This window comes from Panthera leo, chromosome F2, assembly GCF_018350215.1.
Source record: "Panthera leo isolate Ple1 chromosome F2, P.leo_Ple1_pat1.1, whole genome shotgun sequence".
Classification (NCBI taxonomy): Eukaryota; Metazoa; Chordata; class Mammalia; order Carnivora; family Felidae; genus Panthera; species Panthera leo.
In genome coordinates this window covers 29,304,515-29,320,143 of record NC_056695.1, presented here as the reverse complement: position 1 = coordinate 29,320,143, position 15,629 = coordinate 29,304,515, and the positions used below count along the sequence as shown (strand labels likewise).

At 43.9% G+C, this 15,629-nt stretch overlaps 1 protein-coding gene and 1 long non-coding RNA gene across 3 annotated transcripts in view; one reads left to right on the top strand and one right to left on the bottom strand.

The window, feature by feature from the left end:
• ZNF704 (zinc finger protein 704) overlaps window positions 1-15,118 on the top strand; it is a 233,163-nt gene extending 218,045 nt beyond the window's left edge. For both annotated transcript variants that reach the window (XM_042923611.1, XM_042923612.1), the window contains exons 8-9: window positions 8,730-8,827; window positions 9,778-15,118. In XM_042923611.1, the coding sequence (XP_042779545.1) occupies window positions 8,730-8,827; window positions 9,778-9,889 (210 nt within the window). In that variant the 3' untranslated portion in view covers window positions 9,890-15,118. The remainder of the gene's footprint in view (window positions 1-8,729; window positions 8,828-9,777) is intronic.
• On the bottom strand, window positions 484-3,772 carry LOC122210733. Its single transcript, XR_006198198.1, has 3 exons — window positions 3,596-3,772; window positions 1,607-1,731; window positions 484-613 (listed from the first exon to the last, which is right to left on the bottom strand). It is a non-coding gene; the product is annotated as an uncharacterized LOC122210733 (long non-coding RNA).
• Window positions 15,119-15,629: the final 511 nt, after the last annotated feature.

The following is a 15,629-nucleotide window of genomic DNA, read 5'->3' as shown; positions in this document are numbered from 1 at the left end:
TATTTGTCTTCCTCTGACTGAATAATTTCACTTAGCATAATACCCTCCAGTTCCATCCACGTAGTTGCAAATGGCAAGATTTCTTTCTTTTGGATTGCCGAGTAATATTCCATACCACATCTTCTTTATCCAGTCATCCATCAATGGACATTTGGGCTCTCTCCATACTTTGGCTATTGTCGATAGTGCTGCTATAAACACGGGGGTGCATGTGTCCCTTTGAAACAGCACACCTGTATCCCGTGGATAAATACCTAGTAGTGCAATTGCTGGACCATAGGGTAGTTCTATGTTTAGTTTTTTGAGGAATCTCCATACAGTTTTCCAGAGTAGCTGCACCAGTTTGCATTCCCAAGAAGTACTCAATTTCTCAACTGGTATCTGTAAACTCTTCAGCAATGTGTTTCATAGCCCAGACCAGCCCAGCTTCTCTGTGAAAAAGGTGTGATGACTGGCATTTTGGAAAACTAGGAGAGACCTGCAGCTATTGATAAACAAGTTGTTAGAAATATATCAAGATTTTTTGTGTTGGTGGCATAGTTGTATGTTTCCAAAAGTCTCTGTAGAATCAATAGCTGAACTCAGATGCTGAACATAATAAAAGAAAAAGACCCTGTAATGAATAATATTTACCATTATGAGTAACTTTATAAAACTTATGACTCTGAAATTATTATTTGTGGGTATGCCAATTTGGAAGTCCAAAAATAACATAAATTGAAATAATGTTTTTTCCTCCAAAGCTTGAATAATCCATGCTGATGGATACTCTGAAAATAAATGAGTGCTGAACTATGCAATCAGGTTTTAGTAGTATATAAGAATTGATTTGACATATTAAGTGACTGCTGTCTGATAAATCACCATGAATTAACTTGATTCCTAACCATTCCTTTAAAAATATATTGGGTCTTTTATAGCTTATCACAGAATATCCACAGGCCTACACACTGTTGATGCCCACAGTGGTTTAGAACTCCTGATAAGGTTCACAAAGTGGCTTATGATAACAGATATTAACCTTATTCTCGCCTCTCCGCCCTCTCCCCAAGGACCTCACAAAAGCTTCTTATTGTCAACCACTGGCAGCTCCCAGAGGTTTCCAGAAAATACTAAGCCCTCCTACAGGGCTGATAAAAATGAAAGCGGCTCAGTCAGTTATGCTGTGCTCTGTCGATGAATATTTATTAAATTCCCAAGGAGAATAGCCAACAATAAAAAGCATCCTGCTGGCAGCAATTTGGGAATTTGTGGAGTCCAGAAAATACTCCTGGAATTTGATTTTTAAATAATAATCGAGGGTCTGGAGTAATTATGAAAGTCGCCTGCCTCATCCAATGGTAGTATCAGTTTTACTCCTGGCAAGAACAGTGATCTACTGAAGAGGGTGTCAGAGGTCAGCAATCAGTCCTTTGGGGGACTTTTTTTTTTTCTTAGTAGACATAAAAAGACCCAGAGTGGTTCTCGATATCACATTTGAGACAACCCTTCTAACCTAGAAAGGCAGCTATAATTACAGAATTATAGAAACTCACTGTTCTGAATCCTGTTAATTCCTATCTTTGATTTGAGAAGAATTTTCAAGAGTATACACCATATTGCTTACCTGGTGTATAAACAAGTGTAACATGTGGGTGGAACAGTCCAGTTCAGGCTTCTTTTCAGGTTACCTCTGTGACCAACCAAAATGCAATTTCTTTGCCTTTGCTCTGTTAATTAAATCATCTCCTTCTGAAATACAGAGAAATCACTCTGAGTGGTTTTGTACTAGCTACATGTCCTCCAGAGTTCCTAAATGTCTTACACAGTAAGATACCAGCCAGGACACCTTCTATTGTTTATTTTCCAGCAGTGAAATCTTCTCTGCTGTGAACACGGTGTCTATCTCCACCTTCATCTCAATGCCCTAGATTTTTCAAAGTCCCTAATTTCATTGGTTACCAGGGACATTTTAGACAAGAACTTTGACGTAAAGTATATAGAGTGGCTAGGTTAACTAGGTATCCCACTCAAATCCCAATTTAGCTTCTGATTTATTCTTTCACCAGAGAATTCTCAATCTATCTGGTTGTGTAATGTTTCGGCCAACCCTTTAGACTGTCTTAGCAGCCATTCCTATTTAAAAATAAAGATATGGGGAGGGGATGCTATTTTCCAAGGCTTTGTTTTACCCTAGGAAGAAAGCTCACTATTCAAAACGTTCTTTATGTTGCTAAATTACCTATCAATCCTTTAAAAAAAAAAAAAAAAAGTGGGTACGGGGCACCTGGGTGGCTCTGTCGGTTGAGCCTCTGACTCTTGATTTCAACTTGGGTCATGATCTCACAGTTCGTGGATTTGAGCCCCACATCAGGCTCTGCACTTAGTGCAGAGCCTGCTTGGGATTCTGTCTCCCTCTCTGTCTCTCTGTCCTTCCACTTTTCTCTCTCTCTCTCTCAAAACTAAATATTTTTTTAACACAAAAAAAAAATCTTTAAAAAAACGAAAAAGTGGGTGCATACTGTGTGTCTCCTTTGACTGAAGGCTGGATCTTACAACTCCACGCCACACAGACACAAGACTGGCACACGTCCACTGACTAGGTGCCAACAACTGTCCAGGAAAGTTAATCCATCCCTAGAAGATGGGGAGCCAGGGTGAATTTAAGAGCATATGAATTCCTACCTTCTAAATTAATGTAGTAAGGGTTTCAGACAGAAGCTTTAAACATTTTCAATTATAATGAATTGGTGTTAGTGATGGCCTCAACCATATCCAAACTGAAGAACAAAGCAGTTTCCATTTTATAAAATGCTCTTTAAAGAACACATTTCTATTTGTACCCCAAAACAAATGCCCTGAGGTTGTCAGCTCCATTTAAGGTTTGGTTTTTTTCCCCGCCGTATCTTGGAGACCTGGTGGGGGGGGGGGGAGCTTTTATATGCTTCCTAGAGAATGGAAATAATCTCCTTCTGAGAAATCCCAAGGTTTGCAGGATTTTATTTATTCATTTGCCTACACTAGATTTCCTGAACACTGGGCTTTAATAAGTTCCCTGGGTAAGACCTCTTCCCTGAGGTGTGGTGGAGAAGGCTGTTCTGCGTATTTACAAATGTAACTGGAGGTTCACTCTTTTCTAGCCGAAGGCTGCAAATGTACAGGTAGGCAGAAGACCCTCATTAATTACAGCATTCTTTGAGCTGTTTTTCCCGAATGACCCCGTCTTTTCTTCTAATTATCTACATTCTTTTCTCTGTCTTTTTTTTTTTTTTTAATTTTTTTTTCAACGTTTTTTATTTATTTTTGGGACAGAGAGAGACAGAGCATGAATGGGGGAGGGGCAGAGAGAGAGGGAGACACAGAATGGGAAACAGGCTCCAGGCTCCGAGCCATCAGCCCAGAGCCTGACGCGGGGCTCGAACTCACGGACCGCGAGATCGTGACCTGGCTGAAGTCGGACGCTTAACCGACTGCGCCACCCAGGCGCCCCATCTTTTCTCTGTCTTTTCATGACAAAAAGCTGAGAGTTTTTGGCCCCTGTATGAGTCTGCCCATAATGCCATAACACAATATCACAGACTGGATTGCTTTAAACAACCAAAATGTATTTTCTCACAGTTCTGGAGGCTAGGAGTCCTGGATCAAGGTGCTGGCTAATTCAATGCCTGGTGAGAGCTCTCTTCGTGGCTTGTAGAGGGCCACCTTCTCACTGTGTCCTTACATGGCCTTTTCTGTTGGTGGGGGCAGGGGGTGGGGTAGAAAGAGAGCCCTTTGGTATCTCTTCTAATAAAGACACCAGTCCTACTGGATCAGGGTCCCACCCTTTTGACCTCATTTATCTTTAATTACTTCCTTAAAGGCCCTGTATCCAAATATAAGCACACAAAGGATTAGAGCTTCAACATATGAATTTGGGGGGGGGGGGGGGGGGGGGGGGGGGGGGGGGGGGGGCGGGGACAACACAAACATGCAGTCTATAACAAGCCCAGGCAAGCAAGAGCTAACAAACCTGCTATCTAAAGGCCATTCCTGGGGCGCCTGGGTGGCTCAGTCGGTTAAGCGTCCGACTTCAGCTCAGGTCACGATCTCGCGGTCCGCGAGTTCGAGCCCCACGTCGGGCTCAGGGCTGATGGCTCAGAGCCTGGAGCCTGCTTCCGATTCTGTGTCTCCCTCTCTCTCTGCCCCTCCCCCGTTCATGCTGTGTCTCTGTCTCAAAAATAAATAAACGTTAAAAAAATAAAATAAAATAAAGGCCATTCCTGGAGGCTTCAGGCTGAAAGGAGGGTCTCCTAACCTAAAATAGCAATGCTTAATTGTTAGATATTTACCTGTATTTTTTTTAACACCTTGATGGAGGAGGATTCAGAAATTCAGAATAGTATGTTATAAGAGGTTACAACCAAGACAAGGATGTGGTTTTCTTCCATTTGAGAGATAGAAAACCACAAAGAAACGAACCTTCCCCAACGTGTTTACAGATGGACACAACATTCTTATTATTGCTCTGGTTTGAGGCTCAGATGCAAATCCTGACTCTGGCATTTACAAACTGTGACCTCTAGCTGGTCACATGACCTCTCTTAATCAATGTCCTCGACTGTAATCTACCTCATAGAGTTGTATCGTTGAGCACAGCGCCTGGCACTGGCTGACACTGTGGAGCATTTACGATCATTGCTGCCTGGGACGTGTCTCATTGCTGTAAAACAGAGGTCAGAAGTGGATTCTCTCTATTTGGGATTGACGGATATAACACACATATACTGAACCTGTGAGAGAGATTAGCCATGATTTTTGCAGACTGAAGTTCTTTCAACTGAAATCATATCGAATCAGCAGAAAGATTAAGGCATATACAGTCCTCCATGCTTCCCAGGCTGTGTGGGAAACTGCATTACTGTGTGAGATGTGCATTCACAGCAAGGAAGTCTTGCCGGGAGTCTTCAGCCCGTGTGAAGCACGGAAGGACCAAACACCCCCACCCCGATGAGCCCCACGAAGCGCTGCCCCACGACCTCCGCCGAAGCCCACGTAAGGAGCTGAGTCCTTAAGGACCAAAGAAAATCTGTTCTCTAGAAAAAATAAAAAATAAAATGTACTCTATAGAACATGCCCCCAAATAGAACTTAGAAATGATTAAGATATAAAGCCGATAAGAATTGACAAGTGGAGACCACTGGGAGAGAGGGCCACAGTAATGCTGCGCAGGGCTTTATCTCAGCGCACACCACGCTTCCCTCAGCGGCGTGGCAGGACGGAAGAACGGAAGGAGCAGGGCCCGTACTAGTTCCTTCAGAACAGCTCCAGCGTCAGCCGGTACGAGACAGCCTGTGTTCAGGTGCCGCCCCGGCACTTACCGTGTGGTGGCTTACTTCACTTCACTTCTCCGCTTCCTTATTGAGAAGGTGGAAATGACAGCAGTGCTGCTTACCCTGGGGTCGCTGTGGAGATGAAAGCAGATAGCACTCACAGGCACTTGGTTTAACAGGCGCTCGGCAAGTTACCACTACTGCTACTTCCTCTGGGATGCTGTGCAGGCCACCTCCCTGCTCGAAGTCTAAATTATCTTATCTACAAAATGCAGATAACAGCGCTCCCTTGCAGGGGTTTTGTGAGGATGAAAAGAAATCATAAATCACCTAGTAGCCCGCCTTTCACATTGGAGAGAGCTAAATACACGTTAGTTCCCTACACCGGCCACCACCTCTCTGTCCCACCTGCAGCCCCCACTAAAATGAAAAGCTGAACCGTGACTGTCTTGCTATTAGACTTGTCGAGAAAAACCCACAAGTGAGGTCATATTGATCCTCACGCAGAACGGATCTACACGCCAGCGTGTGATGTGGGTCCTGGTTTCTCCTGTGTCGTGCCCCGGAAAACCCAGGTCTGTCGCTGCTGGACAGGACAATAACACACATGTCCAGAACTCCCAAGTTAAGAAAGCCATCGGCAGGAATAAAGACTGTAGAGAGGGGTTATTCCTGCAGTCGGTCCGTATTCCTCAAACGGTGTTCCTGGAATTTTCAAACACCTGGACCTCACTCCCTTCTCAAACCAACCACACCACCAGTTTTCTCATGTCTGTAAGTGGCCCACCGTCCCTGCAGCTGCCCAGGCCAGCACCTAGGACTCCCCCTTGATCCCTCTCGATGCATCCCTGATTCTTCTAAAGATTTGTCCTCGTTTTTTCCCATCCTTCACCGAGTCCTAGATCCTGCCTGATCCTGCCATAAATCCAGCCACTTCTCACCACCACTGCCACCCCCTTGTCTAAATCGCCGGTACATTCTTTCCCCCCAAATAGTGCAAAAGCCTCTAAACTAGACTGCAGGGCTTCTCTCCATACTGTCTCCAATTCACTCTCAAAGGAGCCAAAGCATTAATCAGACGTCTCTCTTTCTTAAAATTCTCCAATGACTTCTCTGGCCCTTAGAATGATGTTCAACTCAGGGATGCCTGGCTCAGTCGGAGAGAGACTCTCTCTCTCCCTCCCTCTCTCTGTCCCTCCCCCACTCATGCATGCGCTCCCTCTCTCTTTCTCTCTGTCTCTCAAAAATAAATGAACATAAAAAAGAAAAAGAATGACATTCACCTAAAATTCGTCCATCCCAGCCAGGAGGCTTGCCCTGAATCTACCGCCTCCTGCCCTCCCACCCCCAACTTGCACACCGTGTGTCTCCTGGCCCCCTTGGCACTCTGCACCTGCAGGCCTGTGCCATTGTGCTCCCTTTCTCCAGAGTGCCCAGGAGATAAAAGGCAACCCCTCAGGGGCCTTCTCTCACCACCTTCAATAAATAAACGTCCTCTCCCTTGATGATGCTTTGCCTCTTGGCCTATTTTATTTTCTTTAGGCACTCATCACTAAAATGATCTTATGTGTTTGTATTTCTTGTCTGTCTCCCCACTAGAATGTATGCTTTATAGGGGCAGAGACTTGGTTGTTCACAGCTAGGTACCCACAATCTAGAACGGTGCCTGGTGCATAGTAAGTACTTCATAAATACCTGTTGAATGAAGAGCACCCTATCATCTCATATCACCCAACACAACAGGGGTGTGGCAGTTCTGCACAATTTAGAACCTTCCACATTATCCCCAGCTGATGTCATGTCAACTAAACCTCTCCTAGTTCTCTTGCTAATAAGGCAGTATTCTTCAGATTCTATGAATTCTACAATTTTTAAATTTTTTTAATTGTCTTGACCATTTAACAATGCATATGAGCACATTCTAGATCACTCTGGTGGCTGTGAACTCTGAAGCCTTCACTCCCTCTGGTCTGCTGCTATGCACACTGGTCAGGGATGGGATGTGGAGTAGGTGGGGGGAGGGTAGATTCAGCTCCTGGAAAGGCCTACATAGCTGTCTAAATCAAATGCATATACTGAACTCCACAGCTTTTGTTTAAAAAAAAAAATGTGTGTTAACTCACTTCTTCTGGCCCTCACTCCTACCCAGCCTTAGCAAAACAGTAAAGACCAATGGTACAGAATAATTCAGAATCATAGCAACAGTGGTTTAAACTGCTAGGTTTTTACTTAGCTTTTTAATTTTTTAAATTAATGTCTAGGAAAATAATACTGATGTATATTCCTTTGAATTGGAAGAAAACAAAAAGTGCTAGTATCTATACTAGAGAAATTCAGTCCTATAAGTATGCTTTAGGAATGTTCCCATTACTGTCAGTCGGTCATGGTACTTTGGTACTTCTGTGGCCATGTTGGCGTCTAGATAATTAAGTTTCTAAATTCATTAAAGGTCTGCACTTCTGTTTATGGCAATGTCATATATTTACTTGGAATACCATTTATCTTTTCTTATAAAAATTCTTTTTTTGTAGCTGTTGAGAATCCCTGGTGCTGGGAAGATCTTTAGCATTATGAGAGCAGGTGATGCAAAGGGACGGGTAAGAAATGCCAGAGGAATCCAGAACAAGAGGCCCTCCTGCTATTGTGACTGAGAGGCAGAGGTGTAACAGGGTGAAACACATGCTCTGGCATCAGGTAGAGCTCAACACAGAGCTGGCCCTGCCATTACAAGTTCCATGACCTTGGCCAAGTTATTTAACCTCCCCATGCCTGGGTTTCCTCATCTATAAGGTGGGAACAAGCATCGTACTTACCACGTGGGGTAGTTGTGAAAATGAAAACTATTGTCAGCGAACCTGGCACGTAGCGAATGCTCAGTAAGTATTTCAAAAGTCAATAGATGACTTCTGTTCTTGACTTTCTTGGGCTCTTTGCTTCTAGACTTTATTCCTGTTTGGATCCTACAGTCTGCTGTGTGGATGTCTCATGCAAGAAGCCCTTTATTTAGGGGGTGTGAATGATCTCTTAAAGCAAACAGGAGGCCAAGGTCCACGTTGTGGTATTCCCATTGACTAGCCTTCTAATTTGAGATAACTCTCTTCACCTCTCTAGCTATTTGCCTTTTTTCAAAGGTAGATCATAAGCCTTACAATAGGTGAGACTATACTTTAAGGTTTGGAATATTATACAAGTGAAAATATGTTACTATGGGCAACCTGGAATGCACGCATGAAGTCATGAAGATTTTTGAAGTATTGATTGTTGTCCAGTCTTTCCTGTTTGGGGAGGCATTTAAATTCACCTTTAACCTGTGTCTCTGTGAACAAAGCACTTCATTTCTGTGGCTGATGGTCAGGTGCCATGGCCCATGTGGCAAGGGCTAAATAAATGCACAGTGAGGAGAACCCGCCCCATCAACTTTCTTTTCCATGTACTTACCAGGTGTCACCAACGCATAATCGTCCGGTGGGCACGGGAGAGCAGAGACAGCACACACACACCGTCTTGTCCTCGCCACCCAGAGGGACGGTCAGCCTGAGGTATGACTGCTTGAAGCTCCACACTCCCCATCTCGAGGGAATCTGCTGAGAAAGAGAAGAACAGCAAGGAAGAGAGAAACCAGACATACGATCTTCCATAAAATTTCTCTGGAATGGACAAAACACCCTTTCTTTTGTTCCCTTGGTTTTCCCCACCCAGATATTATTAATGAAGATTTATTGTTTTGTGGTAACAGTTTGCAGTGAGTTTTCTCGCAGAATAGGTACTGGTGATTACTGGGTCTATTTAAAGCCATATTTGCACTAACCTCTGTATTAAGAGAACTATAAGGTATAGTTTTTAATGTACAGATCAAGGAGAAAATCCTCAGGATTCCCTTAACCAGAATGCTAGAAATTTGAAAAGCAAGAGAGCACTTGAAAGTACCTATTTAAAATGTAAAAGAAGAAACCTCTCTACTGGTATTTTTTTGTATTTACTTGCTTAATTCAATTTTATGAAGATGGCCAAATGGATGTGCCCACAAATGAACAAGTAGAAGCTTAAGAGTTAGAGTAGCAAATTGTGGGTGCCTGGGTGGCTCAGTTAAGCGTCTGACTCTTGATTTGAGGTCAGGTCATGATCCCAGGGTCGTGGGATCGAGCCCCAAATTGGGCTCCAAGCTGGGCGTGGAGCCTGCTTGAGATTCATTCTCTCTCTCTCTCTCTCCGTCTCTCCCTCTGTCCCTCTGCCCCTCTATCCTGCTTGCGCACACTCTCTCACTCTCTAAAATTAAAAAAAAAAAATTAAAGAGCTGTGGTAGCAAATTGTAATAGCTAAGTGTAGTGGCCGTGAAAACATCCAGCACATTAAAGTCCAAAGCTGGTAAAAACCCCTACTTTGTTTCTTAACATTGTTTCTTACTCTTTCAAGGGACCTCAAGGCCTCCGTAGAATGAATGCCCATTGAATCAGTCCCACAGAATAAACGTTCGTTGTCTGTCTTACAGAAAGCCCAGGGGAGAAGGCAAGAAGTGCCGGAAGGTTTACGGCATGGAGAACCGAGACATGTGGTGCACAGCCTGCCGCTGGAAGAAAGCCTGCCAGAGGTTCACTGACTGAGGAGAGAGGCTCACCAAGCAGGCGGCCCAGGGCCCTGCTGCCCTCGCCTTCCACTGCGGGTTTGGGAAAGCACTTTTGCTTCTGAACAAAATACACTTGAAGCCCAGGAAAAGCACTTCCAGGAAACTTGGTGGAATTACAGCAAAAAAAATAAGGTCACCACCCTCCACTGCTCCTGCTCAGAATCCAGCCTGGAGCGGCTGTAACTATTTTTTTTTCCTTGAAAAGAAAAGTCAGCTTTTTTTTGCAGTATGCCTAGGTCTGCAAACTGTGGACTTCCGTAGCAATGGAACCAACAAAGCCCCTTTTACCTAGAAAGGAGGCATATTTTGATAAGCTTTCTGAATAATGCCATTTCTGAGATTTTTTGACATAGTAAAAAAAAAAAAAAAAAAAAAGCAACGCATTATTCAGTAGCATTTGTACAGAGAACAACACTTGCTTTCATCGTGAATACTATTTTCCCTGTTTTCCATTTGACTTCCTGGAGCAGTGCACATCATGATGTGTTGCCGGAAAGTGCAGCACTCTGGGTATCTCTTCTATGTCTTGTTTGTTTGTTGTGTTTGGAAGAATGGCCCCAGACCGAACCGTGGCTTGGAGGGTCCCAGATGGCATAAACCTGAACGGAGATCACCAGCAGACCTCAGACCCTGAAGCTGAGTTCAGGACATCCCGCTGTAACGTTGGGAATATCTAGGAGTCTTCCTCAGATTTCTAAGAAGCCCTTCCTCCGAGAGGTGGCTCAGCTCATTCTCTACCTGTCACAGCTCTATCAACGACTGGCACAGGTAGCCACCTGGGTAAGCCTCGATGCTTCTTTCAGGGATGCAACACGAGCCGCAGCACAGATCCGTTTGTCACTGCTTGTGTGACAGTGCTGTTGCCAGGTTAGTGGGTTGTCGGGCCGTCCCTCAAAACCCCACCACTGGCTGGTTTCAGAACAGGTAGAGAATTCCGACTATCCCAGCAGGTTTGCTGTAGACAGCGGAGTACAGCCTAACACATCCCCCTCTGTTCAGAAAGACATGTGAAGTCAGCAAACCGACATCCATTCTGAGTGCACTTTCACAGGTTTTATGCTTTAGCATGTCTGGGAGATGGGTTGATGGACAATACAAACGTGATCTGAGTACATGGAAGGTCCAAAACTTTGTTTTTCTTATTCAAATACCGGCACTGTTCGCTTAGAATTTGCTCAGAGGGGAACGTACAGAACACCAAAAGGAAAATGCATGTGGGTATAGGAATCTCTCAATTTAGTAGGACCAGGGCTTGCACTGTGTTGCATTTAGCAGGTTTCCTAGCCTAGTATGTTTGTTTGTTTTGGTGGTAGTTGTGTGGGGGAGGGAGTAGTTGTCACGTTCTATATGTACGCTCATTGTCTGTCTGTCCTACTCTCGATTGCCCTGCTAAAGAGTTACTTCTCCTATACCTATGCAAAGGATTAAGAGCACCTTATAGGATGCACTGTGTCAGGATGGGGAGCCGACGATCAGCCATAGGAATGTTCAGTGAAATTGCACAGAGGAGAGGTTAATATATGTTTAGAAATTGTACATACACGTTTGTTTTAGAGTTGAAAGAAGTCAGTTAGGAATAGCAGAACTCCTTTTCCTTTTAGAAGCAAGGGAAATAGAAGGAGGTTTCACAGTGTAATAGCCACAACTTATACATTCATAGATTTTGGCAATTTTATTTTGTAAGCTTTCATGTGACTTTTTAAATATTATTCCTCAAAAGAGATCCTGTTTTCCTCCTTCATTTATTTTTCTCTTCAAAACATGTATTTCAAGAGAGCAGGAAAAGAGCTTCCTTTACCTTCATGGGTAATTGAAAATCATGTTTAATTTCATGATTTCCAATCAATAGTAGCCACAGCACCAGCTATAATGTGTGTTTTAGTATTTATGAAGTCAGCCAGGAAAGGGCATATTTTTTTAAGGGCAGAAGTGTATTCGTATCCTCAACCCCAGCATGTCTTTTCTCCTCCCTGGAGTCCTCTTGCTTCCCTACAGGCACCCTCTGCTGTGACATGATGCTCCCTCTGGCCTGGTCCGGGAGGCTTGAGCTGTGGGTGGATTGCCCCGTGGCCACAATGAGTCCAGAGCCAGTGAGCCACTCGAGCAGGTTCTCCGTGTACTGAAATGATGGCTGGGATGCAATCCTAGAGCAGAGGTTTTTCTCTTCGGCAAATCTCCCTGGCTCTTGATCCTTGGATTAATTAAGTCCCTCATCAAAAACAATTACAGTGATGAGGGGCTAAATCTATCCTCCCCACCTCCCAGAACTTTGGGACACAGGGAAGGAGAGGTCTTTGTCCTGGAGGGAGGTTTTGAGGCTGCGCCCTAGAGATGCAGCACATGATTCGTTCTGAGCTCTGGCCTGGAGGAGCCACGCTCAGTCCTTACCTGGGTTTTTGCCAACGCACAGGTATAAGCAGAAGCGTACAGCTGAATGCATCTTCCCTGGGATTTCTTGTCCTTTCTAAAGGCTTCTCTACACCTACTCTTCTGCATCCCCAGTCACGTGGGGACTCCTTTCTGCCTACTGGCCCCGGTCTCTGGGTACTTTCTTCTCTGGCACAGGTGTGCACAGACCGTCGGTCCCTTCCTGCACACACAGACATCCGTTTTTTGTACCAAGGCACGTAATAACTAGAGACCCATCAAAATTACCTGGCTGGCCTTGGGAAAAAAGTGACTAACTTCTTTGCAAGCCACCCAGAAAGCTATGAATTGCAATATACAGCACTGATTGTAAAAGCCAAAATTACAGGAAAAAAAAAGACATACAGCCATTTTGTTATATTTTGGAACTAAATTAAGTGCCAAATTAAGCCCGACATTCGTTTTATGCCATCCCTGTGGTACCACGTTCTTTTATGTCTTCATTTGGCAGGGGGAGGCAGGGGGTGGGTGCAAAGGGCAGTCCCATAGCATGCTGGCTGGTTAACCAGAGCTCCGTCCATCCCACGGATCTCAGAGACTTGTCTGTTCAAAAGGAATGGCCATACTATGGATTCTGGACCCAAAGTATTTCTAAATAAGGCGTGCTCTAGCCTTTTGACCTTTCTCTCCCTTGATCCTTCTTCCTTCAGAAAATAGTTCTCATCTCTAAGAAGGCATTTCATAATAACGGACAGGCATTCTTCAGGTAGCTGCAAAGAGAGTTCATCATCCAGCAGTAGTTTTAAGCCTTAGTCCTTCCCAGAGGACGTGCACCCAGTTTATGGGCAGCAGTGTGACAAGCTGGAGAAGACACCCAGGTAGCAAGTGGGTGGATTGGAGGCCAGAGAGGAGACACAAGAGGTCCATGGACATCTGGCTCCCACTCACCTTGTTAATGCTGATCGGCCAGTGGTGACTGTCCCTGGACACCTCGGAGGGAGCTGTCATGTCGTCCCTCCAGGAGCAACTGCCACTCCCGTGCACATCTCCAGTGGGCACGGACCTCCCTCCACCTTACTTGCCGGAAAGTTTCCTCTCCTGGTTGGTGAAAGCCAGGGTCAGGAAGAAGGCAGTGGGTTTCTGAACGGGTGCGGGCTCCGCGGTGAAGTGCCTGTCAGCAGCTCCGTGCACCGGGGTGCCCTTTATTAGGTGATTCCCTGTCCAGTCACAACTGTGTTGCAGACGAACACTTTCAGTAGAGAATGATGGGTGTTGCAGTTCCTGGGCTTTCCAAAATCTTCTTAAAGAAATAGTCACACGAATGGTGCAAAAGATTTCTGAGACCGAAATGCCTCGATCCCATTTCAAGATTGTCTGCGTTTAAGTCGGCTGCCTGCGGTGTCACACCAAGCCACGCTTTTGAAAGCCGCCCTGGGTTCCGTAGTAGCCAGCACGGCTGATCTGAGTCCTCCTTCATCCGGCTTCACCGGAAAACAAAAGAGCAGCATTCACTTGCGAATGTTTAGAGGCAGGTGGCAAGAACTGTACATATAGGAGAGGATACCTTGAGAATAGTAGCAAAATACTGTAAATAATATTCATTTCCTCAGGGAAAATTAAAGGGTATGTGAAAGATAGATCTGGAAGATCCTTAGAAAGACTTTTATTATCTCTAGAGTCTTTCCCAGTCAGAACAGTTTGGGTGGTATTTTTGTTTTTAACGAACATGATAATTATTTCAAGACAAATTTACATGAAGTGGACGATGTCAACTTTTTGAGGAGCAGTGCTCTATGGAAACGAGCGGTTTCTTTGTAGCTGACCTGCAGTCTAAGGCTGACATTTGAACCACAGGCACAGTCCCTGGTGGGTATTCACAGACTGGTGTAAGGCTTTTTCTGAATGTAATTGTGAGTCCGAAGCCTCAGTGTTCCTTTTCATAATCACCCGGTTGATGACTGTACACAGAATTCTGTAGGCGAAGGTGTTAAAGACGTGCACTTTGCATTAATAGCATGTTAAGGAGCAAACTTCCATGGACTTTTGTGGACAAGGTGCTGCTTTTTCTCATGACCCTGTAGAATTTCTATTGCCCACATCAACTGTAGCATTGACCTGTATGAAGACAGGGAAGGATTTGTGCATACAAATGAATGGAAACAGAGCCGAATTCATGAATATGGATGAGGCTGTGGATCATTTTTGGAGAAGACGCTGGGTACATGGGTCAACTGGAAATTTCATTTCTCTAAGAAAATAACCCTACCAGCGGCACATACGCTCTCCCTGTTCCTCATACCTGTGGGGATTCCTCTCTACTGGAACTGTTCCGTTGTGTCTTTTTGCATTGTAACTTGTCGAAGCAGAAGTTGGTAAATAAAATGAGATTAGCACTTTTAGGTACCAATTGTATCACTATGTAATACACACCAAGAGAGCAAGGAAGTATAAACTGCATTTAAGACCGACCGGTTTGCTTATTGCGAGTGACTCTGAAAAAGCCCATACCCAATGATATACATGCTTTAAAAGGTGTACCTATCGTAGGACCAGAAATCAAAGTGGGAATCTTACTTCTGGTCCTATTTTGTAAATAGTTGCTTTTTTTTTTTTTTTGAAGACAATCTCATGTTTTATAACTTCTCATGTGGGTCTGAGAATCACAATGGTAATGTGTTATATCAAAATGTAATCTTAAATACAATAGTAATTATAACTTAATTTTCCAAATAAGACAAGAAATATACTGCTTTAGGCTTCTACAATTCGGAGAGACATGACACTTTTATAATAAGCATTGGTACTTCTCAAGTAAACAGAACTGGAAATATTTTACAAGATGCAGTGTTTTGTAATCACAAAGAACATGAACATTTTGTGGGAAATGACCTTGGTTTTATACATTGTAGCTTATTTTTTAAAATACAGTACTTACCAGACAGGAAGTCTTAATATTATAAGCAATTCCTGCTCTCCAAACAAAGGGCTATGCCTCTTTTAAGCAAGTGTTTTTGATGCATATCTTTTCAATTAACCCTCTGCAGCAAGGGTAGAAATGCAGATCAGATGGAAAGATTATTACAAGAGAATCAAGATAGCAACAGCTACTCCTTTTATCATTGCCAGTGTGTTTTCAAAGGATTATGGGAAAAGACACTTTAAGAATCAACCATATGTATCTTAAATGGGAAAATATTAATAGATATGCTTGTAAGCAATGGGAGAAACATTCTTTAAATTCTTTAGTGTAAAATGAGATTCTGTCACAAAGACCAGCTTACCACAAACCTGCATTTAACTAGCAACTATCATTTGCTGGTAATTCCTGAAATCATGGTATTGTAAGCCCA